We start from the raw sequence: 25,167 nt of genomic DNA on the forward strand, positions 1-25,167 counted from the left end.
GTCCTCATACTTGTAAGGCAAGTGATTTACATGCTAAGATACTGCCTCAGCTCCCAGGAAATACACTTCTTAATGAGCTCAGGGGAAAAAAGAAAACCTTTTATAGGTTACAGAAATACAAAAGCTGTAGAAAGGCAGTTGAGACCATTATCAGCATGTTAAAATTTGCAGCTCTCTGAGTGCTGAATAGTCTGGTGAACGCCCACATATTCGTCCAGGTTTAACTGATTTGGAAGTTTCCCTGTAATTGTATCCATTCTTTTTTTAGTATTGAGTGGTCACCTAAGGAGCCTTTGTGCCTTTCCCTGGTCTCAGTGAAAGCTCCGCCTGCGCCAGTGCTGTCGCTCTCCGGAGGCTGCTGTGTGTTTTCCTCTTCCCCCGCTTTAGAAGGTCCTTGCAACCCGATTACAACTTCAGAGGTGTCTATAAGATAATATGTACCTGCATACATACTGCATTTTTAAGCTTTGAACAGTAGCATCATGTTGTTTGTGACTTGTGCAGCATTTTCTTATGCTGTTTCGTGTTGTTTTAGCTTGGTAGATGTGAGGGAAGTTAATTTGACTTTCTGAGAAAGGGTCTCTCTCACTCTGTAGCCTAGGCTGTTCATGGTCCTCTGTCTGCCTCTAACTCTGCAGCATTGGGGGATTATAGGTGTGTACCGTTCTCACCTTCAGCGATCTTTTCCTGCCTGTGTTGATTATGTTGTCTGAACTCATCATGAAGTAATTCTGGTCTTCCAGTACCAGTTACACTCTTCTTCCAGCAATGCCACAGCTACTCCAACAAGGCCACACCTTCTAATCCTTTTCATCTAGTGCCACTCCCTGGTGACTAAGCAGTCAAACAATATGAGCCCCTAGGGGCCATTCTTATTCAAACCCCCACATTCCATTCCCTGGCCTTCAAAGGCTTATAGCCAAATCATTATGCAAAATGCATTCAGTCCAACTTCAAAATTTCCCCTAGTCTTTCACCATCTTGATCAATACTTTTTAAAAGTCCAGAGTCTCTTCTGAGACTCATGGCAGTCTCTCAACTTAAGCCCAATAAAATCAAAAGCAAAAAGCGAATCACGTAGTTCCAAAATGCAATGGCTCAGAATATACATTATCATTCCAAAAGGGAGAGAAGGGAGCATAGTGGGGAAATAGTGCTCCTCAGATCTCCAGCTCCTTTCAGCTTTGTTGACTGAACCTACTTCTCTCTATTGGGCCAGTTCCTCATCCTGTTAGCAGCTGCCCTGGGCATGTATCCCATGACTCCTGACATCTTCAACATCCTGGGGTTTCCAGGGCAGTCTGGGTTTCACCTTCATAGCTTCCTGCACTGGCCTCTCTGAACCTCCATGCAGAAACACCCGACACAATCCCCTGCCTCACTCGCTGTCCTTCCTTATTTCCTTAGCTGTGGAGGGAAATTCTACAGCCCATTTCTGTATCCTTGACTTTAAAGCCAGAGCCCTGTGGCCAAAGCTGCCAAGTTCTGCTCCGCGGAGGTTGGAACTTGGCCTCCTCCTTCCATTGTGTTTGCGGCAGCTTTCTGCTGTTGATGGTTTCCTTTACCGCTTAAACTTTTCTTTAATTCCTTTTCACAAGTTGGAAGCTTAGCTGGGTGGGGGCTTGCCCTGAGATCACCACTCTGTTTATTCCAGTTAGCATCAAGTTTTTCCTTAACTTTTGAACTCCTTTAATCACCGGATTTAGCTCCGCTTCATTTCCCAGTGCTCCTTTTCCCCTCACGGTATACATTTTTGTGTTCTCTTTGTCTCGCTTTCTCCTTTTCAATACAGATCTGAATAAGAGTTGTTATAATAACATGACAGAGTCAATACCAGGCTATCTTGAAATCTCCTCTGCCAGTGTCCTTAATCCAAAACTCTTCAATTTAGCCTCAGGCAGATTTTTAGTACAAGGGTAAAACGCAGTCAGTTCTTTGCCAAAATATCACAAGAATGGTATAAGACACTTATTGCTATTTCTCCCCTCTGAAACCTCTCGAGCTGGACCCCTCCCCCCAGTCCAGATCACCTTCAGCCCTGTCTTCCTACTGGAATAACCAACTACACCCTGCTTAAAGTGGCAGCCACTCTGCTAGTCCAAAGTCTTCCATATTCCTCCTGAAGGGTTCACGGTGGTGTGACTCCGGTAGGTCCCCTAGTGGGTGGGAGACAGACGGACACCATGCAGAGAGAGCTTGGGTATAGAGGTTTCCTAGTGGGTATTGGAAAGGGTATAAGGGTAAGGAGATTATGGAGGAAAGAGATAGAGAGAGGTGGCGAGAAGCGGGGGAAGAGAGAGGCAATGGATACCTCTTCAGAAGAAGGATGGACAGAGAGAGAAGAGGTGGAGAGGAGATGAGAGATCAGCTTGCCTGGGTGGGAAGCAGGGGAGATTGGGGTAGGCAGAGCTTGTCTTTTAAAGGGACAGGATACCTGCTCCCTGGTGCCAATATTTTTTTTTAACCCCATCAATCCAGATAGCTAATTTAACATCACCTTTCTTCCTGGAAACACAATTTAGAGATAAAATAATCTGCCTACATCCCTGATTTCAACACAACGGTGTTATAATTTAGTTATAAGGACAAATAGGAAGTAATCTGCAGTCAAGTACAATGCCCTTTGGAATGTAAAGATTGTTCATGACTGGGCCAGTTACACGTGGTGTTTAGGTCACAGTTACAGATTCAGTTTGATAGGGTATGGAGTTGACGACTGTGCCCTCAGTGGTACAGATTTGGTTTGATAGGGTATGGAGTTGACGACTGTGCCCTCAGTGGTACAGATTCGGTTTGATAGGGTATGGAATTGACGACTGTGCCCTCAGTGGCTGTTGGTAAAATGATGAATATCTTGTTTTCACCACAGGTTTGTTCTTCCTCTGATTTATGTAGTAATTCCATTTTTAAATTTTTAGTGTATATTTACCTACAAAAAGAAAAGAACAACCACCTTTGCTATTAATTTGGAAGTAGATTTCAGCTCAGATTACCATTGGCTAGCTATCTAGCATAAACCCCACAAATCGTGCATATAAAGGAGCTAACTCCTGTGCATAGGACGTTTGTATACATTATGAGATCATGCCCCTGCCTACTAAATGCTAGTAACAATTGTAACAACCTTTAGTTCATCTGTAGTACACAAAACCTACTTTTAATACACATAGCCACCAAAACCTGGTTCTGTATCACTTGTCTAAGTGTGAAATGGTGCCATGTTTTATATTTTATATTTATATTATCTTAATTTATATTTGTGTTATTGTTTAATGAGATTAAGATTTGGGGTTTTTTGCTTTTTAACATGGATGTCTCCTCTTCTCTCTGAATCTTCGGTAACTACGCTGTTCATCTTCATCTGTTCCTGTCGCTTTTCAGGACTCCTTGATTTACACTCAGTGCTGTGTTAACTCCTTGGTACCCGAGCCATTTTTGTAACTTTGTTTTTTGTATCCTCTGTTACAAAGTGTGTTTCTCACAATGTACTGAGGTCTGGGAGTCTTTGGGATTTAAGTGTTCCGGTTTTTCTTATTTCACATTTCATCTTTGATCCATCTGAAGTTTATTTTTTAAGAGTTTATGACAGTGGTAATTTTTTTGTTTCATCCACTTATTATCTCACTCCACTTGCTGAATAGGCCTCCTGGCTGCCTCTTGGACTTACTCTGCACGTGCTTGTACTTGGTCTGTGCCTGCCTCTCTGTTGGCTTCCACTGACCTTGCCTCTAACAGGCTAGCCTTGCTACCTGCTGTCTGTGCGTCTGCCCCCTGGAGTTGTGCTACTTTCTCTTGGACAGGGTCGGGAGCTGGCCCTCCAGTCCCCTTTCATCTGGTCTGCAGTGAGCAGAAATAGCTCTCAGTTGGAGGTGCCCTTCTCTGGCTTTACCTATTCATTCAGCTTTTTCCTGGCTTTCTGTTTCTTTGATTATTTTGGTCAAGATCATTTTGTACCTGAGCTGGAGTTGCCGTTTCATCCAGAAGGAACTCATTTCCTCTTTCCATTCGGAAATATTTGAGTTTTAGAGGCAGAAGGAGTCAGGTTATGTTTCTCTGACTTAAAAAGCACTTTGTCTTTTCTCCTTCCTCTTCTCTCTTCTTTCCTTCCCCCCTCTCTTTCCCTCTTTCTTCCTTTCGCTTAAGTTTTCCCTTTAGATAATTGTACAGTATTATTTTTAATCTACTCTAAGCACTTTATGCGTCTTGCATGCTGACCTTCGCATGTTCCTCCATTTACTTAAATTGTTCCATTTGAAACTCATCCTGAAGACTGTTGTCTAAACCAATGTGTTACATGCAGAATCTAAGTTTAGGTCAGTGGGACAGGGCATAGAGCCCATGGGTGGGTGGGATTGTGAATGCAAATCTATTTTTTTTTAATATTTATTTATTATGTATACAATATTCTTTCTGTGTGTATGTCTGAAGGCCAGAAGAGAGCACCAGACCCTATTACAGATGGTTGTGAGCCACCATGTGGTTGCTGGGAATTGAACTCAGGACCTTTGGAAGAGCAGGCAATGCTCTTAACCGCTGAGCCATCTCTCCAGCCCCCGTGAATGCAAATCTATTATTCTTTATAGTTAACTCTTTGGTGTATACATGTGATTGATTAATACAGTTCATATTGTAGACCAAATGTAAGTTCAGAATCTGATGAGCTTGTCTGTTAGCCCAGCAGCTGCCACTGTGACCTTTATAATTAGCGCTGCCGCTGCTTCATTTATTGCACAGGGTTAGAGCTGTGATTAGAGTCAGATCCCTTGGTTCCATAGCAAACATAACAAGCGCACATGGGGACTGGAGAAAAGAACTGATAGATAGCATTTGCAAGGTCCCAGAGAGTGGGAACGCAGGGGTGAAATGTCCTGCTTAAAGTCCTGCTTTAAGCTCCACACTGCGTCTGTCAATAAGGACCTTGTATTCTCCCTTGGGCCTACAATGGTGCCGTTTCAGCTCTTGAGAACACCCTCCCACGCACTCTGCATGGCTGTCTCCTTCTCCTCTATTTCAGTTTCTCAGGGAGGCCTAGAACCTTTTGATTTCATTTTTCTGTAAACAGAATGCACTTGCCTTGTTATAACACTGGTCGTATCGTACTGTAAATTATTTTTTTCTGTGCATTTGTCCCATCGGTTCTTAGGCTCTCTGAGGACAGGAAGTGCTCACATTTGTTCGGTCCTCGGAGAATCATTACACAGCGCCTGTTTGCATCCTTGCCCTTAACACTCACAGTATTGGAAGGCTGGGGATTTGAATGCTTATCGATCAGTTCTTTGAACACAGCTTTCTAAGCTTTGAAGTTTGAACACCAAATAGAAAAACCTCAAAAACATACTATAGAAAAAAATATTTAGAGGGAGAAAAAAAGGTAAAGTTAAAATGTTCATTGCACAATGAATAATGTAAACAGTAATAAGAAATCACACACCTAGAAGAAGAGCTTTGGACTGTAATGTGTCCCTTTCCCACCGTGACAGAATCTACACTCTGTCCTTCTTTCCTCCCCTTCATCTTTCCAGTCTTTCACAAACCACAAGGGACAGCCCCGCCTCAGTCCCTAGGTCCCTATTTCAGCTATAGTCTACCACATCTGGCCTTCACACAAAAGACTAGCGCCCATACTTGAAGTCCAGCCCCTTGATCACCTGTCTGTAGAACCTCCAGCCTGTGCTCTCTGCCGTACCCTGCCTGAGTGCAGGGACTGTTAGGACTAGGGCTTCTCTCTGTTGTCTCTGGGGCTAGAACCCCTTTCTCATCTTACACAGCCAGCTTACCAACCATTCACGGCTCTTTGTGATTTGGTAGAGAGCATCGCTTCAGATGTCCTACTGAAGTCATGCCACCCTGTTTCCCTGGGCTAGCCTGTGTAGCTCTTATCTGTCCCGGTGTCACAGAGATAAACAGCTTCTTTCGGGTGCTCTCTCGTTTGCCTTTGGCACAATACCAGGCCACACTCAGGTGCCATCCACTTCAGGCTCTTCCCCTAAGTCCTGGTCTCCCATAACTGATCGTGTTGGCCAGACTCCATTGGATCAGTATGTTTTCCACAGAGTGGACTCAGCTGCCTCCTTGTGACCACATCTTGGGCATAAGTTGAAACCCTGTGGTGATAATGGTTATAACTCTTACCTCAATGGACAGTTTGCTCCCTATTCTTAAATACACCAAAATTAAAAATGTATAACTCTTTAAGGTGTTGGTTTTCTCTTCTGAGGAAGGGGTCTCCTGCTTAGTGTAACCTGCTTAAGCACTAATTTTAGCTTATTTGTTCCTATGAGAAGAAAAGAAATGCCCCTGATGTCATTGTTGCAAGAGGGCTAGCAGGAGGCTGACAGACTGTTGGTTTCATGGGCCTGCTCAGCACACCTGACAGCCAAGCAATCTGAATACCTTAGCTAGTCTAGACCCACCAACCTTGGCAGTGCTGGCAAAGTGGGCTTGGAAACAGCACGCTGATGTTTCTGGGCTCCCTCCACGGCCTCCCCACCTTCATGATGAGGGTTGGAAAGTGGGGTTCTCTAACACACTGCAGTTGAGTCCAACTGCTGAGTCTGGGTGACAAGAAGAACTGGAGCATAAGCTGGGGACAGATGATTGAGTCCTTGGGTACCTGATGGCATTGGGCATAGGGCACAACCAAGGACACATCCTGAATTTTAAGGCACCTGTACTTAAAAATAGGAAAGTGCCCGTGTCCCTTCCAAAGTGGCTCCCAGTGCTTGAACAGACCTGAGGCTATGTGCAAGTCTGCTGCTCCAGAATTTACGGAATCCATTGATTCCAGCCCAGCCAGCGTGGGAAGGGCAGGCTGGGGGGTTAGCTCTGATAATGCTAAACCTTCGGGAGCATCTGCTAGCTAAAGTGTTAACTGTGTATTTCCCAACAAATTTTAATCCCAGCAACCCTGTTAGCCAGGGAGTAGAGCTTTACAAACCTACATTTTCTATAACACAGCAATGCTGTTTTCTGTGCAGACAGCCGACTGGCTTGTCTCCAGAAAGCAGTATTAGTGCTCGGGGGTAGCTTCCCCATCTTCCTGCCGGCAAGACAGCCTCATGCAGGATGGACTCAACCCACGTAACAGAAAGCCAACCCACTTCTCAGTCTCTGTGAAGTATTGCTGACAGGTCTTTTTATGTATCTTTTATGTATTGTTTATGCCTGAGCTACTTCTTAAAGCAGGCATTAGGGACAGTCTGGAAAAAAAATGTCCTGCTAACATTACAAAATATTAATATTTGACTTAAAAGAATCAAATGAATGGTATAGAGCCTAGCCAGGGACTCCGTGCCCCACTGAAGAACTCAGCACTTACTTGGTTCTGGCAACTGTCATCCTGTCTGAGGTACAGCTAGCGTGCAGACTCATTTACCCTCAGTCAGTTACAAGGGAAAATAAACAAGCTGAAATTTTTTTGCTCCATAAACTGCTTTTATCGCCATATACCTTAATCTGGCATTTTCTGCTGTTGGTTTGGGTTTTTTTTTTCCTTAAAACTTGAAAATAAGTATAGGGGCTAAAAAAGATACGCACCATCATTTGGGATTTTTCACACGGACCCAGTCTCTATTTCGGAGGTTCTGAAATGGCGCCTTGGGCGTGGGCCCCGCCCCTACAAGTCCTAGCTGATGGGAATAGTAAGGGTGGGGGTTTGTGTTGAGAAAAGGTCTGTGTAGTAGAATCTGACTCCAATTCCTTATCATCCTGCTTCAGCCTCCTGAGCGGGGGTGGGGATGGGGACGGACTCCATGCCTGGCTAATTATAATATTGACTGAAATGACTGAAGTGAAAAAAATGATTTAAGGGGGAGAATTATTAAATGTTATAGTGTGAAGGTATGTGTCTGAGAGGAGAAGACGGGGGATAGTAACAGTGTGAGGGTGTGAGGATATTAGATAATATGTGTGCTGTTTTTCTTTTTTTAGAACTAAATTTGGTGACATTATTTTTAAGGCAAAAAAAAATTGTTTCAAATTGTGTTTGGTGTAAAAACCAAGCCGCACAGACAAGTTGCCCTGTGTCCTATGAAGAAATTCTCAAAGAGATTTTTAGTCATTCTGCTGTGATTTGCCCAGATAACCTTGAATGGTCCCTTTTCTGTGTCTCTAAATTACATTTTAAAATAAATGAAATTGGTATAGCCTGTTATACAGCTGACAAAGGTCTCACGCTCTTTGGATCATTTCCTATGCTCTGAATTCTGTGGCATTGACTCTTTCCTGTTGTGGGGAACCCTTGTCATGTCAGCAGATCTGAGCAGATCTAAAGAGCAGGTTTGGTTGCTGGAAGAGCAGAAGGTAAAGCAGAAGTCAGTGAGCTAGTGATCAGGTTCACCGGCCATCTGCAGCTCCATCCCTTGTGGTGGAGAGGAAAGAGCAGCATTTGCTCCTCCAGTGAAACCATGTGCTCTGTGTGCAGGAAGGAAGTGCTGCTGTCAGAGGTTAGAAGCGGATGAATGAGGTCTGAACGGGAATATTTACTACGGGGTTTTCCTGAGGCCTGGCCTCCCTGGAGATGAGGCTATTTCTAGTAGCCCTGTTGGAGTCCGCCAGCACCAGAATCGGTTAGATCCTGATACTGGGGAGAGAAACAGGAAGCTGCAGCCAGGCACTTCTGGGTGCGGGGCCAGTGCGTGTAGTCTAAGGAGTTTAGACTTTCGTTGCGGGGTGTGCTGAAGTGTGTGCACATGTGCAGGTGATGAGAGAATGGACGCTTTCTCCCTTGCACGGGGAACTGGCTTCACGGGATGGTGAACCAGGAAGAACTCCTGTTGGCACATCAAAGCAGTTTCTACCAGTGTGGTCCTACAAGGAGAACCCATGAGCTGCCGTTCCAGCGTATGTCCAAAGCCCTTGCCTGGGCTTTCCTCCCCCAGACTCCCTGACTGCCTGGACTGGATGACCTCCTCCTTCCCACTTAGCCTTCTCAGTCCTTTCTTTCAACACAATGGCTTCCAAGTGGTCCTTGCTCATGTTTGTTTCTTACTGTGTTCTAAAACACTGTCCACTCTGACTCTGGATGTGAGAGCAGAGTGTTCTTCCATCTCTCTCTGTAAGATACTCTCTTTACTCAAATCTATCCAGAGGCCATATGTACCCTTCAGAGTCTCATGCAACCATCAGGAGCCTGGAGAGGGAAGATTCTCTTTAAAACTGGAGTAGAATTCAGAATAGCTAGGGGCCTAAGTACTCAGCAGCCATGCCACACTATAGATTTCTGAATTCCCTTTGCCCATATATACATTTAGCAAAATGATTACTTTTGCAGATTCATAGTCATTAAATTAATATGTATTTTAAAAAGAAACTGCAAATTAGAACTTGAAATAATCGTTTTCAGACAAAATTGCTAAAAGTGGTGCCTGGAAAGTGCCTGCTGTAAAAGCTTGAAGAACTGAGTTCGGGTCCCAGCATCCACATAAGAACCCCAGTGTGTTTTTCCTTTGGTTCACCTTCTTACTTAGCTTCTTTAGGATCATCAATTGTAGGCTCCGTGTCCCTTATTTATGGCTAGAAACCAATTATGAGTGAGTACATCCCATATTCATCTTTTTGGGTCTGGGTTACCTCACTCAGGATAGTGTTTTCTATTTCCATCCATTTGCATGCAAAATTCGAGAAGTCATTGTTTTTTACCGCAGCATAGTACTCTAATGTGTAGATATTCCACACTTTCTTCATCCATTCTTCCATTGAAGGGCATCTAGGTTGTTTCCAGGTTCTGGCTATTACAAATAATACTGCTATGAACATAGTTGAACAAATGCTCTTGTCATCAAGGACAATGGCAAGGGGTTTTGATCCTACGTAATGTGCTGGCTTTGTGGGAGCCTAGCCAGTTTGGATGTTCACCTTCCTAGATATGGACAGAGGCGGGAGGACCTAGGACTTACCACAGGGCAGGGAACCCTGACTGCTCTTTGGACTGGAGAGGGAGGGGGAAAGGAGTGGGGGGAGGGGGAGAAGGGTGGGAGGAGGGGGAGGGAAATGGGAGGCTGGGAGGAGGTGGAAACTTGTTTTTTTTTTTTCCTCATTTTCTCAATTAAAAAAAAAAAAGAACCCCAGTGTGAGCCCAGCCCTAGGGAAGGGAGACAGACCTATCCCTGGGCTCACTGACCAGCTGGTCTAGCCAGCTGGTGGACTTCGAGTTCAACAAAAGACCCTGTCTCAAAAAATAAGGCAGAAAGCAGTTGAAGGAGACACTTGGCGTCCACCTCTGGCGTCCAGGTGAATGTGCACACTCGTGTGCATGCACCTATGCACTCCCGACCACACATACACATAGCCACGCGAACATGTACATACAAAGCACACGCACATGGTGCCGGAGGCCCTTCTGTATCTATTGTATTGGTTAATTAGTCAAAAAAAAAAAAACTGCCTTGGGAGCTAGGTGGGGGAAATTATACTGAATGCTTTGAGAAAAAAGTGGAGTCAAGAGACGCCAGGAACAGACATGCCGGAAACAACCACGTGGCGATACACAGATTAATAGAAATGGGTTAAATTAAGATAGAAGAGTTAGCCAATAAGAAGCTAGAGCTAATGGGCCCATCCATGATTTAATTAATACAGTTTCTGTGTGATTATTTCAGGGCTGAGCAGTCGGGAACAAACAAGCGGCCTCCTACTATACACACACACACACACACAAACTTCAAAGTGATCGTTTCTTTTATCAATGTAGATATACTTTCACTAAACCTGATGTAACTTGATTTGTCTATGTGAAAAAGAAAAACTAGCAAATTTCAATATTTTTGGTTTGTTTTTTGGAACAAGGTCTTACTATATAGCCCTGGCTAGTCTGGAAGTCACTGTGTAGACCAGGATGGCCTGGAACTCACAAAGATCTGCCTGCCTCTGCTTCCAGTGTGCTGGGATTAAAGGTGAATGCCACCACACCCATCCAGAATTTCTGGATTTTTGACAAGAGTAATATTATCTAGGTTAAAAATGAATGAACAATGCCTGCCTACTTCATTCCCTGTCACTGTGGTAGTGTGCTAGGTGCACACTAGGTCTGTGCTGCTATTTCCCTGATTTAAGTTCAGAATTGGTCGTTCTGTATTGATCCCATGGGTCTTTTTCTCTCTGCAGGAATTGGAGGCCTCCAGGACTTTGTTCTGAAGTCTGCGACTTTGTGCAGCCTGCCCTCCTGCCCTCCGTTTATTCCACTCAACTTTGAAGCCACCCCTATTGTGAGAGTTGCTATTGAACCAAAACACCCAAGTAAGATGACCCTGTTTTTAGAAACATATAACTAATGCTGCTGTGAATTTTGTTTGTTTGTTTGTTTCGTTTACTGTTTTGTTTTTGACACAGGGGCTCTCTACGTAGCTCTGGCTGGCCTGGAACTTGCTATGGAACCAGACTGGCCTCAGACTCAGAGGTCTGTCATGCCTTTGTCTCCTGAGTGCTAGGATTAGAGTGTACACCTCCACACTCAGCTTGCTTCACCTTTTTAATGTGTGTATTTATTTGTCCCCCTGTGACCTAGCTGTTCCTGGCGCCTAGTAATGGCCAGTGAAGAATCTGCAGACCCTCCTTAAGAGACGGTAGAGCAAGTCTGTGAAAGGCAGTTTTCTGCTATAGGAATTGTGTGATCACCTCATGACATCTGGACCTGTGCATCCTTCTTCTCCCTAGATCTAAAACCTGAAAACCTTTTCTCCCTTCAAGTTATAAGGCGTAGACTTAGCTGATCATGGTTTACAGTTACCCAGTTGGTATATGTACAAAAATCTCCCATAAAAGTGTAGTTACTTGATTTCTCAATTTAAAAAAAATAATTTCTATTTTTCGTGTTTTATGATATGCACAAACACGAACAGAAAACCTAATGCATCTGGGAAATCCTATTCAGCTAAGGAGGATGTCTTAAATATCTCCTCAAAGTAAATATTTAGGATTGTCTCTGTGTTGAAGGAGCTGCGGGCTGTGTTCCTGCAGCACTGCTCCCGGTCACCTGGCTAGCTTATGCCCCGAAATAACAACACACAAACTGTATTCATTTAAACACTGCTTGGCCCATTAGCTCTAGCCTCTTCTTGGCTAACTCTAGTATTTTGACTAACCCATTTCTAATAATCTGTGTAGCACCATGAGCTGGTGTCGTACCAGGAAGATTCTAGTGTACGTCCATCTTGGGCTGGAGCTTCATCTCTGCTGCCCTGGAGAGGAGCAGCATGGCGTCTGCCTCACTTCCCTTCTTCCCAGCATTCTGTTCTGTTTACTCCACCCACCTATGTTCTGACCTATCAGGCCAAGCAGTTTCTTTATTAATTAACCAATGAAATCAACAGATTGATATATGACACTCCCACGTCATCTCTGAGCAGAGGTTTGAGTCCTGAATGCAGCACTTACTAATTGTTCAACCTTGGACAAGTGAGCTTCTGCTGGACAGAGCTTCCTGATTTCCGAGTGCTTGACTTGGCACATTGTGCTGTCGCTGTTGAAAGGTGTCTCCCGGGCTCCGTTATTGCGACACTTGACTTGAATGGCTATTGGCAGTGTTGCTGAGGAAGAAGTGCCTCGCTCACAGCTGCACTGAATTCTGGTGTTGTTTTAGAGCATTTATCCATTATACAAAGTTCTTGATGAAATACAGAAAATACACATCTACGTTTCCCGGTGTGACTTTCTCATACAGTCCTTAGTGTCTGTTTCTGTGTCATGAGTGAACTGTCCATTTATAAGATTTTTAAATTAAGGGAAGAAAATTATCCTCCAGATTTTAAAAGGTTAATGTATGGAGTGTTTGTGTTGGTTTTGGCCACAGAATGACTACCAGAAACATTTTCAAATCCCTGATTTCAATGTTGTTGCCAAGTCTCAAATTTTATTAAACTGTTTTCTTTCCTTATTCTTAAGCCATCGTCTTTGGCTTAGGAATGGATTTAAGGGTGCAGGAACAGAGACAGTGTTTTTAGGTTGGACTTTGTCATTCAGTGGACGGAGAGCTAAAGACAAGTTTTGTCTCCCTGTTATTGCTGCTTTCCTGTGTTGTGAGTGTTACTCGTGTCTGTGTAGCAATTCTCTAAGCTAGGTTTCAAATTCTCTGACAGTAAAGCCAACACTATCAAACCTAGCTATATAAGCAAAGGGAAGCCACAAAATAGTGAAAGAGGCATAATACCTACTGGGATTCCCCATACTCCGGGGTGGCTTATAACCAGCTGGTCCTGGGCTGTGATGTCTACGGGCAGAGCCTGTGCTCGAAGGCTCTCCAGCCAGTGTCAGAACCAGCTTCTGGCACATCGTTGCTGGTGACCTTGGACACACATTCTTTCACTTTCTCCAGCTGTTTCCTCATCTTCACAATGAGAACATTAATCTGTCTCCTTCTATGATGCCCGATTCTGAAATGCTTGTCTGGCATCTTAACACTATAAATAGTGGTAGTTATTTTTAGAACTTTAGTTCAAAAATGAATCAGCATTGAAGGTCTTATAGTCTCTCCCTGTCCTTTAATTAACAAACTTCTGTAAGGCTTTTCTGCCTTGCAGAATGCTGTGCTTTTGTATGTTGAAAGTTGAGCACTGAAGAGCTGTGAAGCAAAATGTTGAATCAAAGCAGTGCTGTATAAGAATGCCCTAAGATGTTTTGCACAGCATCAAGAGACTTGTGCTGGCCTGCCTTGAAGGCAAAGTGACAGCTGAGTATGTAGGAGTGAAAAGCAAACCCCAAATACAGATCTCAGTACCCATCTGTGCCCTCAGCTCAGTTCCATGTGCTAATGAGTGGAAGCAGTTATGTCCCAGGCACACACAGAACGGAATGCAGAAGGGTGTAGCAGCTAGTTACTGCAGATCCTGAACCCCACGCTTCTAGCAAGTGTTTTCAGAAATAGGTTTGTCTTGCTTTCTTTTGTTTCTCTTAGTGCTCAGAGTTAAACTCTGGGCCTTGTGCACAGTAGACAGGCATGCTGCCCCTGAAATACACCTCTAATCCACCCTGTTACTTACTGTTTTTATTTTGGGACGATCTCACTAAAGGTTGTCCTTGAATTTATTCTGTAGCACAGCAAACCTTGAAGCCGAGATTCTCCTGCCTTCGCCCCCTGAGTACCTGGGATTGTAGGTCTGTGTCACCAACCCTGACTTACAAATTGTTCATTTAATATGAAGTTCTAGTAGTTCTTGCATGTCATCGTAAACGTTTTGTGTATCTGTCTTAATTTTGTATGTACCGTTGAGGGATATTGCTCTGTTTCTAGATCTGTAATGTATGTGTTACTAATAAGGCAGACATGCATCCGCTGGGTGGTGATGATAGTTTGTGTCTGCTAAGAATTGGATGAAGAGATGTAAGCCGTGTAAGTTACCTTTGGCGTGTTAAGGATAAGCCCGTGTGGGTCTCATCCTAGCTGCCTGTCTGTACAAGTCAATTACAAGAAGGTTTCACTGTACTGCTCCTGTCAGTGGCCACTGCCATTGTCTCTAGATCACATTGGTTCTTATGTCGCTGTTAATTTGTTTCATCTTGTCATCTAGGTGAAATGCCTCAGCTTGTGAAAGGAATGAAGCTGCTAAATCAAGCTGATCCCTGTGTCCAGGTTTTAATTCAGGAAACAGGAGAGCACGTTTTGGTCACAGCGGGGGAGGTCCACCTTCAGCGCTGTTTGGATGACTTAAGAGAAAGGTCAGATTCAAGTGCTAGAGACGTAGAAATGATTGTTCTAAAACCAGTGAGATGTGTTAATGTTTCCCAAACAGGTCAAACTAAGACAGTGCTTCATTTTGGAAGAGAAGCACAGTGCTCTCAATTCAGACATAAAACTGCTATTGAATCATAAATTTAAATTTAAAACCTGGAAACTGACGTGAATTCATACAAATAAAATTGAATAATTTTGCATTTAGCTTAAGTCATAAAACATTTTTATGTATATTTTATTTTAAGCACATATCAAAGCAACAAAAATCTTATTTTATAAATACATAGGTGATTAGGATAGACTGCTTGTGAACTCTGCAATGTAAATCTGATAGAAATTTCTCTATGAAGGTCATATGTAAGTCATTATGTGAACATACCAAATCACTTTTTATTAAAACAACATGGTTTTCTTCTTTGTTTTGTTGATAATGTATGTTTATTGGAAAAGTAAGGACAATATAGATGAATACAGATTATTGGACTATGTGCAAAAATATCTGTTATGAGCATTCAGGTTCATAAACTCACTCGGTCTGTAGGTATTTACGTACATAAGGCTGTCTGTACTGCTAACTCAGAACGCACATGCTGTAACTACTGTAGTGTTTGAAAGGGCAGTTTGCTCACACTTTTGTCAGCCTTACATACTATGTTTAAAAACATCACAATCTGGAAGATGAAAGTTATTTGTCATAATATATATTTCTGTGTTTGCTAATGAAAACAATATGAGAATTTTCTTGTCATAGCCCTTTTTCTAAGTTTTCTGTCATAGTAATAATGATAACCTAGATAATTATAAGTGATTGCCCTAATGACATGCTGAATATAGCATGTGGTCCCTATGTTTGTCACCTCACGCGCACATGGACCCCACAGACCGGATAGCGGTGGGAGTGCATGCCGCAGCCACATCAGATAACAGGGATACTTCTGTGTACCCACTAGCGTTCAGCGTTGTTAAAGACATTCTCTTGTGCTGGAGGAGACGGAGAGTAGTACACTTCCATACAACTAGTAAGAGCAGGGATTGGTAGACTCTTAGAGGCTGCTTCGGGTTGTCTCTTAGGAGAACAGGCCCTTCCCTCAGCTTGGAAGAACTTCCATTTCTAAATCTCTGTGTGCAACAAAGCTGGGCAAATGTTTTTCAAGAATGGGTGCTCTTGATGACATTTCTGTACTAGGATAGGGTCTCATTGCGTGGCTGGGATGGCCTAAAACTCAGGCTCCGTCAATCTTCCTCCCTCAGCATCCTCAGCATATGGAACTCAACGCGTGTGCCACCTTCCTAGGCTGTCACTAGTTAAAGTGGAAATTGCTCGAGGGAGACGCCCCTTGTTGATCTTTGGTGTCCGCGTGCACACACGTGCACACGTGTACATTTAATTAAACTGTAGAGTATGGGTGTTTGGATTTAACTTGTAAAAGCAGAAGAGCGGGGCAGATTACAGTGAAAGGTTATGGCTGCCTGGGAGGGATTTGGAAGAGATGCGGAGGGTCCTTCTCATGGCTCCAGAAACTCTGTTAGCCTGGGCAGTTGTTTGCAGGGGCGTTCACTTTGAGCCAGATGATTACAGATCAGTAGATTCTTTGTATGCTGGTCTTTGTGACTAGTACATTTCACAGTTTTATTAAGAACATTAATAGCCTTCTAGGATTTAGTTTTCATGGGGCATGCATCCTATTTCAACTTTTTTACCAATCCATGGTTTGTATACAGGAGAGGGAGGGGATGAAGTGTCAGCTATAGGCCCTACGCCAGAGGAACTGTCAGTTCTTAGCATCCAGATCTTAGGTGCAAAGCAGATGGAGCAGGAACCCACTGGAAGCACAGTCACAGATATAGTAGAAGCCTACTGTGTCTTTTTATCTGTCCGTCTGTCTGTCTGTCTGTCTATCTATCTATCTATCTATCTATCTATCTATCTATCTATCTATCTATCTATCGTCTGTCTACCTATCATCTATCTGTCTATCCATCTATCTCCCTGTCTGTCTGTCTATCTACCTAACTACCTTTCTATCTGTCTGTCTGTCTATCCATCCATCCTTCTGTCTGTCTACTATAAGTAACGTCAGGTTCTGCATTGCCAGGATTTACCGATCCTCTGCTCCTGGTGCCTTGGATTTGGCTGCTGCACACTTCCCTCCACAGCCTGGAATGTCTTTAATCATGTGAGTCTTGATAGCAGACTCCTTGAAACCTCAGAAATCCAAAGTAGTTCTTAGCTTCTGTGTTACTTTATAATAAAACATAGCATTATAATCTTATTGATGTATTCTGTTTCAATAGCTTTGCAATTGGCTTTCTTGAAGTATATAAGTATATATTCTGTAGTAGTTTTAAAACTTTTCTTTCCATTCCTGTGATTTTTCTATTTATTTAATATCTGTGCTTCCATTTTATTGTTTTGTATGTCCATCTGTGTGGGGAGGTGCATTCATGATTACATGTGAGCATGCAGAGGCCTTGCGTGTTTTTCCTCAGATACTGAGCCTCCCAGCTGGACTTGACTGACTGTCCGTCAAGGCGTCCAGCTGCCTTCCTCCTCAGCACTGAGATTACAAGCACAAACCACCACAATGGCTTTCTTTTTTCATGTGGGTGGTGGGTATCGAACTCAGATCCTATGCTGACACCAACTGATCTTCAGAGGACCCATCTTCAGGCAGCTCCCAGTTCCAGGAATCTGATGCCCACTGGCCTTCCTGGTCACCTGCACACACATAATGCTCATAAACTCACACAGGCACACGTACACATACGCATAAATAAAAAATAAACCCTTTTTTAAACCTACAAAATTTAAAACAGTGTCATGATCTCTGTTGACCATAGCCTTACAGACTTCCTGGAAATACGGCTGGAACTCACAGGGTTTTCCTTAAGAAAAGAAACATCAACAGTAATTCCATTCTCTTTGTGCCCACCCACCCTCCAACAGTTAACCAAGGAATTTGAAGTTTTCTCTGCTACAAAGTATGTACCTGGCCTGCCTCCTTGCATAACGTGTTTATTAAAATGTCTAAAAAGCCTGTACGAATCCTTAAAACAAGGAATTTTATCATGACGCTGTTTGGGATTTTTTGTTTGCTTGCTTGCTTGCTTGTGCCAGCTAATAGTTAACTCGCCACATGAAAATGTAAATGCCTTTCATGAGTAGTCAGGGAGCTCTGACATGAATTTGCCCTTTTTTTTAATCTAATAACATGAAACAACAAGTGTTTGGGTTTTCAGTAGTACTATTTCAGTAGCTCCTGAGCCTGTGTGAAGAGGAATGAAGCTTGCTCTGGGCAGGCGCCAACACTGGTGGTCGAGGCTGCTAACCCGTGTGTCCCATTGTTCTGCCCCAACCGCTCACATCCAGAGTGGGAAGTGGGGAGAACCACACGCTTAAGTAAAGACTGAATTGGCTATTTGGAACCAGGCAATGGCCATTTATTGTTTCTAAGATTTATTTTTAAAGTTCATTTATTATTTCTTAAATTCCTAAATATATTTTAAACAAAGAATAAGTATTGAATGCTCGTCATTTTAAATAATGATTATATAGATTACGTTGACATTTAGCATATATTGTATAATTTTAATAATATTTACCTCATACAAACTATTTTACATAACCTATAATCAAAATCATCTGCCATTGTGAATTTTTGCTTTAACATGCTTTGAGACTCAACTTTTTACTGCACTATGATTGTGGAGATTGTGAACTCTAAAGTCAGACCAAGATTCAGATCCTAGATTCTCCACTCTCCATCCACTTGAATAATACACACACACACACACACTTACCTGGTTTTCTCTTCTGCACAATGAGGATTTTATTAGTGTGTATTAGGGAATAACACCTTCCTACAGCACTTGGCATAATAGCTCAGTGTAGTAAATAGCATCACAAAATAAAATGTACATGAATTTCTTAATACTTTTCATTGTAATTTTATCTCTTTTCCATCTGAATTATTTGGTGAGGTTGAACTATAGTTTCATTTGTATATGCTCTGGTACGATGTCTGGAAGGCACCTGTCTTGAGTACCCTGGAGCAGACATATCGGCTTGAAGTAAGCTAATCCTTGAAAGAGAAAGCCCTTACTGATAGAGCCACAGCCCTTAGTGAAAGGAACCTTTCTCATGCCTTTTTTTCTTCTTCTATGTATTATAGTCTGTTTCTGGTTATATATATATATGCCGAAATCTATTTTATTTCATTTTATTTAAACAATACGTTTATTGAGTTTTCAAATTTATCAAAAAGCAAAAAATAAAGTACTTGGGTCATATTTATAAAATGTTAAAGCAGAAAGAAACCTAGGATGAATTGCCAGCATTCAGTTTCCTTATGGAATGAATTTCCCAGAGAAGGCGTCATTCTGAGATGCAAAACCAGCAATATAATGTATTTGTACATGCACGTACGTGCGCATGCACATGCAGAGGGAGACTGTCCCGAAGCCGTAACGCGAACTGACAATAGCAAAAACAGAAAATGAGACCAAAAGAAAGATTGCCCATTTCTGCAGCAGCAGAACAGTCGGTCCATGCCAGTTTCAAGGCTCTGCCCTGGGTGATCTTAGAGCTGACAAGAAGACACTAAGCCCAATTCTGCATGGAAAGGGTGCTTTCTGAACTCTGCGCCAGACTAGGATTTGAGCTCTGTGCTATTCAGTACTGCAGACCCTACCTATGTGAAGCTATGGGACCGTGTGAAGCTGTGTAAATAATGTTGGTTAAAATGCAGTGAAATTGGAAATTCAGCTGCTCAGCAGTACTAGTTACATTCCCAGTGTTCGGCCATAGTGTGACTGTTCACATTTAATAAAATAGACATCTCTTTCTTCTGTTGTACTAACCACGTTTCCAGTGCTCAGTCCTCACAGAAAAGACAGACAGCTTTCTGTCACTGCGGGATGTTGATGGTGACATGCTAGTTCAGACAAACTCCTGGGCTGTTCCGGCTTTGTGCGAGCCTCCTTGTCACTTTGGAATGTCTTGTGCAGCTGTGCTCCGACTGTCACGAGTCTCTGATTGTCTGCTCAGAGTTGTAATCACTGGGCTCTTCTGCTCCAGACTCAGGTCTGGCAGATTTGGTTTTAAAGAAGTTGTGTGTCAGATCCTGTTGCCGTTTTTATTTCCCACTCAGAATGATTGTATCTAAGTAGATGGTCTGTTTGTCTTGAGAATGAACAAAATGATTGTATCTAAGTAGACGGTCTCTTTGTCTTGAGAATGAACAAAGCGCCTTCCTAGCACAAACAGAGAGCTCCCCAGAGGTACGTTCCCATCAGAGGTCGTCTCGTCTCTCAGTCTGAAGTCAGAGCACTTTGGGAATTGAAATAGAATGTAAATCATAGGCCTCGCATACATAAATGATTTTTATTTTCTGTGTTTTTCCACTGTCTTCGTGTGTGATGCAAGGCTCTGATTCTAACCACCTGCTATTTCTCTTTGATTTAATAGGTTTGCAAAGATTCACATCAGTGTATCCGAACCCATTATTCCGTTCAGAGAGACAATCACAAAGCCTCCCAAAGTTGACATGGTCAATGAAGAGATAGGCAGACAGCAAAAAGTGGCTGTCATACACCAAACAAAAGAAGAGCAAAGCAAAATTCCAGAGGGCATCCATGTTGACTCTGACGGGCTGATCACCATAACGACGCCCAATAAACTAGCCACTCTCAGTGTTCGGGCCGTACCCCTTCCTGAAGAGGTCACTCAGATCCTAGAGGAAAACAGCGACTTGATTCGTTCCATGGAACTTTTGACCTCCTCCTTGAATGAGGGCAGAAATACCCAAGCGCTTCACCAGAAGACCCAAGAGAAGATTTGGGAGTTCAAAGGCAAACTAGAGCACCACCTAACAGGTAGAAAATGGAGGAACACTGTTGACCAAATCTGGTCATTTGGCCCAAGAAAATGTGGGCCCAACATACTTGTCAGTAGAAGTGAAGATTTCCAGAACTCAGTATGGTCCGGCCCAGCTGGCAGAGACTCGAAAGAAGCCGGTAGATTCCGAGACTTTGGCAACAGCATTGTGAGTGGTTTCCAGCTAGCAACGCTCTCTGGCCCTATGTGTGAGGAGCCCCTCATGGGTGTCTGTTTTGTTCTAGAGAAGTGGGAACTAAATAAATGTGCAGAACAAGGATCCAGTGATAAACAGAACCAAGAAGAATGTGATCTGACAGGAGAGGGACAGGAAGAAGGTAAAACCTGCCCCAGTGGAGGTGAAAACCAAGAGCTACAAGATGGCCACTCTGAAGGGACTTCCGCAAAAGGAGAATCCCCAGTCACTGACTGCTATGGACCCTTCTCAGGGCAGCTAATTGCCACCATGAAAGAAGCATGTCGCTATGCTCTACAGGTGAAGCCTCAGCGCCTGATGGCAGCTATGTACACATGTGACATCATGGCCACCAGCGATGTCCTCGGTAAGGAGGGAAGGATGGAGACAGAGGTGCCCTGAGTAACACAAATTCTGTACTTAATAATCTTTTTAAATTTAGGGATTTTATTTGTTTTATATCCTGACCACAGTTTTCCTTCTCTCCTCTCCTCCCATTCCCTCTCCCCAGCTCCACTCTGTCCCACCTCAATACACGTCTCCTCTGTTTCTGTTCAGAAAGGAGCAGGCTTCCTATGGGTATCACCAAAGCATGGCATATCAAGTTGCAATAAGACTAAGCACCTCCCCTTTATTAAGTCTGGCTAAGGCAATCCAGTATGAGGAATGGGTTCTCAAGAGCCAGCCAAAGCATTAGGAACAGCCTTTGCTCCCATTGTCAGGAGTCCCACAAATAGACCAAGCTACACAACTGAGTTCCTATGAGTCAGGTTAGTTGTTTCTGTGGTTTTTCTTGTGACATCCTTGACCCCTCTGGCCCCTACAATCCTTCCTGTCTTCAACAGAATTCCCCGAGCTCAGCCTAATGTTTGGCTGTGGCATCTGTTTCCATCAGTTACTAGATGAAAGTTCTCTGTTGACAACTGGGGTAGCCACTAATCTGATCACAGGGGATGGCCAGTTCAGGCTATAGATCCACTATTGCTAGGCGTCTTGGCTGGGATCATCCTTGCATCGGGTTCCTACCTAACACTGAAGTGCCCCTTTCCAGTCCTCTCTTTCCGTGCTCTCCCTCTCCATCCACCCTCCAGCCTGATCCCTCAAGTTCCCATCCCCACCTTTCCCCAGTCCATCCAGGGGGATCACTTCTATTTCCCCTTCCCAGAGAAACCCATACATGCCCCCTTGCGCCCTCCTTGTTACCTAGCCTCTCTGGTCTGGATTATAGTGTAATTATCCTTTACTTTACAGCTAAGATCCACTTGAGTGAGTACACACCATGCTTGTCTTTCTGGGTCTGAGTTACCTCACTCGGGATGATTTTTTTTCTAGTTCCACCCATTTGCCTACAAATTTTCTGATGTCATTGTTTTTTAACAGCTGAGTAATACTCCGTTGTGTAAATATACCACGTTCTCTTTATCCATTCTTTGGTTCAGAGGCATCTAGGTTGTTCCCACGTTTTGACTATTATAAATAAAGCTGCTATGGACATAGTTGAGCAAGTGTCCTTGTGGTATGGTTGAGCATCCTTTAGGTATATGGCCAGGAGTGGTCTAGCTGGGTCTTGAGCTAGGTTGATTTCCTGAGAAACCACAAGTTTGCACTCCCACCAGGACGCAGGAGTGTTCCCCTTGTTCTACACCTCTCCAGCATGGGCTGTCGTTTGTGTTGTTGATCTCGGCCATTCTGACAGATGGGAAATGCAATCTCGGAGTGTGACTTCCCAGAGCCGGGTGCCCATCCAGACCCATTTATTTGTGCCCTTCTTTCTTTGGCGTGAACTGTGGCTCTCCTTTGTCCAAGTGGCACTCAAGTCCCCTTGTGCCAGGTCTTCCCATCTGCAGCTCTGTGTGTGCTTCAGTTGGAATAGACACTGGTCTCCAAGACCAGCGCACTACCACCCCCACCACCAGGAATCTTTCTGGATCTTTTACCAGTTCCTCTCCTGAATTGTTTTGAAGTCTAGGTCCTGGAGCATCTCCCCTGAGGCCTCTTTTCTCCTGGCATTTGGGGCTGTTCTTTGGTATGGACAGCTGAGAATTCAGGGTCCATCAACAGAGTCAGCTGTTGGCATGTTGTTTTGTTTTCTTTTCTTCCAAACTCCACAATTTCAATTGGAAAAGAAATGGAGAAACTCACTCTGTTTCTGAAGCCCTTTTACGTCTTGCCAGGATATCTGGGGGTCTTCCAAGATGACTTCGACTTTGTTGACTTTTCATTTCAGTTCTCTAAGAATCAACACAAAGTGATTTTAGCTCCTTGTTTTTAATTTATTTTTATTTTATGTGCATTGCTTGCATGTGCTTTGTTTTTGTGTTTTATTTTATGTGTTTTGCTTTCATGTATATATCTGTATGAAGGTGTCAGATCTTAGAGTTACAGCCAGTTGTGAGCTGCCATGTGGGTGCTGGGAATTGAACCCAGGTCCTCTGGAAGAGCCGTCGGTGTTCTTAACTGCTGAGGCATCTCTACAACCCTGGTTTCTTACTTCTTAATTCTTCCTGTACAGATTATTAAAGCCTATCATTCTGTACATGGATAGAATTACATATGATCAAAATGGGAAACTAGGAAAATACGAATTATATATGATCAACATGGGAAACTAGGAAAATACTTATTTCTAGATTATTTTATTTTGGAAAAAGATCCCAAGAAAATATGCTGATTAAATAGCCCTTTTCTAAAGGTATCTATGGCTCTATTGTTATTTTTGTTTACCTGTGAAAATTCCCTCTAATGGGTGTGTTTGGCCATCATAAACACTGTTTACTTTGTCACGTGACCAATCAGTTGCCTTTGTCTTCCTTCAGACCTGCTGTTTTTGTCCGACAGTTCTAGAATCCAGTCACAGCTATGATTATTGGGCTAATTTGACGCAGCGTTGGCATTGTTAGAACATATGCACTTGCATAAAGTGGAAACATCCTGACTACCGTTGTGCTAGTAAAACCCCTTTTCTCTCCATGTGAAGTTCTTTGTAAGTTTGATCAGCATCTCGTCATTTCTAGTCATGTTGAGCTGCGAGTGTTAATCCTTAGGTCAAGCATGGTTCTTGCCTCGACAGAGGAGTACAGGAGACAAAGTTTAATAATACTAAGTGAATAGAATAAACCTACTTGTTTAGTGGAATGGGAACAGGGCGGGTCTTTCAGAAGGGATAGGCATACCAGCATCTGCTGCTTAGCTCACAGAAGACTGCTGCTGAGCCGGTGCTCACTCCCGATTGGCTTTAGGAACTGTTCAGTGCGCGCTCTCTCTCTCTCTGAGCCCAGTTAGACCCCTTCAAAGTGACACCATGTTAACTGTGACATCGAATTGGGGTCCTTAGCAGGTTCTCTCAGAGCGTTCCTCTGCCAGTTCCACGTCACCTCTGGTCTTGATTGTGCCTTCTGCTTCTGTAGTTGACGGTGACAGTACAAACGTGAAGCTCTGCATGGGGAGTCCCTGAACACCTTCCAGGGCTAGGTCAGCTTGCCATGCCAGCTTCCACTAAGCCTGCAGCTGAATGTGTTTGCAGGAGCAAGCTGCCCACGAGCCGCTTGCTTCAGCTCAACTTACCGCATCCATCCCGTTAGCCGTATTTGCTTGATTTCACATTCTGGTAGCTCAGTGACAGAAGACAGCTTTTCTGTGACCTTGCTTGTAAGACATAAAAAATACCCACAGTATCTATATGTCTGTGTGTGTGTGTCTGAAAGTCGTCCATGTGTGCTACCAACAATTACAGAAATGGCGAAAGACACAATCGTCCTTGGAAACCAGCCTTTTGTTTTGTCTGACTTGTTACTCATTTGGTTATTGTCTCCACCTTCCTTGGAGCATCGTGCATAGGTATGACCTTATGGTACAACCAGTTCAGTACTTTTACCTTATGTTCTTTTTAAAGCATGCCTCTCTTCGGCCACTTACTCATAATTTTCATTTTAACCTCTGCATAGTATCTGTGAACTTCATGTGCTGTAATTGACTGACCTGTCGTCCTCCAGTTGGAAATTTGTCTTTGTTTATTGTAGGAGAAATAGGCTGTGAACAGCGACTTTCTTTTCTATATTTGCCTCCCATCTCCAGAGGTTCTAGATTAATCATAGTTGTTACAGTAGAAGAACACGCGTGTTACTCCGTAATGCTGTAAAGGCAGTGCTCCATGGAACTGGCATGGAAGGAGACTTTATTCAGTATCGGAGGCAGTACAAATTGTTTGCGAGTGTCCTGAATCTGAAAAGAGTGTGTAGAGGGTTGAACTGAGATGACATTCTAGGTGTGGGGCTGTGACCCTGAGTAGAGGTCCTCCAGTGTGAGCTGTGCCGACAGGTTCATTTGGGCTGGGAAGGCACACAGCTGGTGCTCGATCGCAGGAGCTGAAGTCCCATGAACCACCATGCCGGGTGCAGGCTGGAGCTCGGATATGCAGTGGAGTCGTGATCA

General features: G+C 43.5%; 1 protein-coding gene across 1 annotated transcript in view; it reads left to right on the top strand.

Moving 5' to 3' along the window:
- Efl1 (elongation factor like GTPase 1) overlaps nucleotides 1-25,167 on the top strand; it is a 101,464-nt gene that overhangs the window by 68,069 nt on the left and 8,228 nt on the right. Inside the window, exons 16-18 of the mRNA XM_075952317.1 lie at nucleotides 11,104-11,235; nucleotides 14,502-14,649; nucleotides 20,133-21,103. Coding sequence (XP_075808432.1) covers nucleotides 11,104-11,235; nucleotides 14,502-14,649; nucleotides 20,133-21,103 — 1,251 coding nt within the window. The remainder of the gene's footprint in view (nucleotides 1-11,103; nucleotides 11,236-14,501; nucleotides 14,650-20,132; nucleotides 21,104-25,167) is intronic.

This window comes from Microtus pennsylvanicus, chromosome 18 (assembly GCF_037038515.1).
Source record: "Microtus pennsylvanicus isolate mMicPen1 chromosome 18, mMicPen1.hap1, whole genome shotgun sequence".
NCBI lineage: Eukaryota > Metazoa > Chordata > Mammalia > Rodentia > Cricetidae > Microtus > Microtus pennsylvanicus.